The sequence below is a fragment of the Penaeus monodon genome, chromosome 21 (assembly GCF_015228065.2).
Source record: "Penaeus monodon isolate SGIC_2016 chromosome 21, NSTDA_Pmon_1, whole genome shotgun sequence".
In the NCBI taxonomy this organism is placed as follows: domain Eukaryota; kingdom Metazoa; phylum Arthropoda; class Malacostraca; order Decapoda; family Penaeidae; genus Penaeus; species Penaeus monodon.
Window position 1 is genome coordinate 24,824,659 of NC_051406.1, and position 1,249 is coordinate 24,825,907.

At 33.0% G+C, this 1,249-nt stretch overlaps 1 protein-coding gene across 1 annotated transcript in view; it reads right to left on the minus strand.

Moving 5' to 3' along the window:
• Window positions 1-1,095, minus strand: part of LOC119586621 (muscle M-line assembly protein unc-89-like) — a gene marked incomplete in the record, with an annotated part of 8,209 nt that extends 7,114 nt beyond the window's left edge. The window contains 4 exon segments of the mRNA XM_037935368.1: window positions 19-46; window positions 166-227; window positions 419-440; window positions 1,016-1,095. Coding sequence (XP_037791296.1) covers window positions 19-46; window positions 166-227; window positions 419-440; window positions 1,016-1,095 — 192 coding nt within the window.
• Window positions 1,096-1,249: the final 154 nt, after the last annotated feature.

The window sequence follows — 1,249 nt, forward strand, 5'->3', positions numbered from 1 at the left end:
AAAAACCCCACTGCTCACATGCTTACTAGACTGAAAGGTTACAAGACTGAAAAATAAAAAATAAAACTTCTTTAGAAGACTTTCCTATAACATCTTATAAAAGCTCCTTAAAATCATATGTACACTTAAAACTGTAAAAATATGTATAAAAAAATCTTTTTCAACTGGTTTGCAAGTGAAAGTGAAGTTCTGCAGTTAAGATTAACATCAGATCTATTGGCAAAAGTCTGAAAGCCAAAGTCACACACTAGTGAGAGTACTTGAGGAATGTCACCTTTTACTATAGGAGTATTCAACTGGGATTCCTGTAGCTTTCACTGATAAAACCAAATACTTCCAGTGTTTTTTTCTGATACTGAGATAATGCAGCCATAAAACATGAAAAGATCCATAAATAATCAGCACTCTTATCATTCACCTGCACATCACTCTCATGATCACTGAAAAGTGGATACACCCTACATTTAACATGCAAAGGGTAATCTTTCTCTGTCACTTCAATGCACAAAGTCTTCAACTATGCACTACTATACTTTTGTAATTCCAACATTAACATCACTATAATAACCCTTTCCACTTTATCATCCTCATTTTTATGCCAATGACCCCAGAAATACATTACTATAAACTTAGGCATCTATTTCATAAAGTGATCAATGCCCACTTTGCAACAAAATGCATTTCAACATTTATGAAGTAACTTCTATTACTTTTTTGGCATAATTTTCTTTCCTACTAAAATGCTAATGTACAAATTTTGTGTTGGGTAGTCTATAAAACACCAGGAGTGTCTTGTAATACATCTTGTCAGCTCTTGTCACAGAAATAAGTAAAAAAAATTATGGCAGCCCACAATCTTTACACACCAAATTCTCCAGATCCATAGTAATTTCCAATAAAAAACAAAATATCTACACTTTGTGCAATTTCCCAACCAGTACCACAATTCATGCAAACATCCTCTAACACTAGCATCACATTTTCAGTTGGAGGTCAATTCAACCTGTTTCCTCACCATACTGCCTCAGTTATCCAAGACCTTGGACCATAATGTGTGGACGAATGTGTAAACAAAGACACATGCAGTAAAGCCATTTAGTTATTATGACTCTTATTACTAATCATGCACTGAATGAGTTTACTTTGAATAAGAATAATTTTCTGTTTTTTAAAATAATTAATTAACCCAGAGGCTGATTCTTCACATGCATGAAGTACTTAAAAATTTGTCTGTTATTTATCTTTGCTT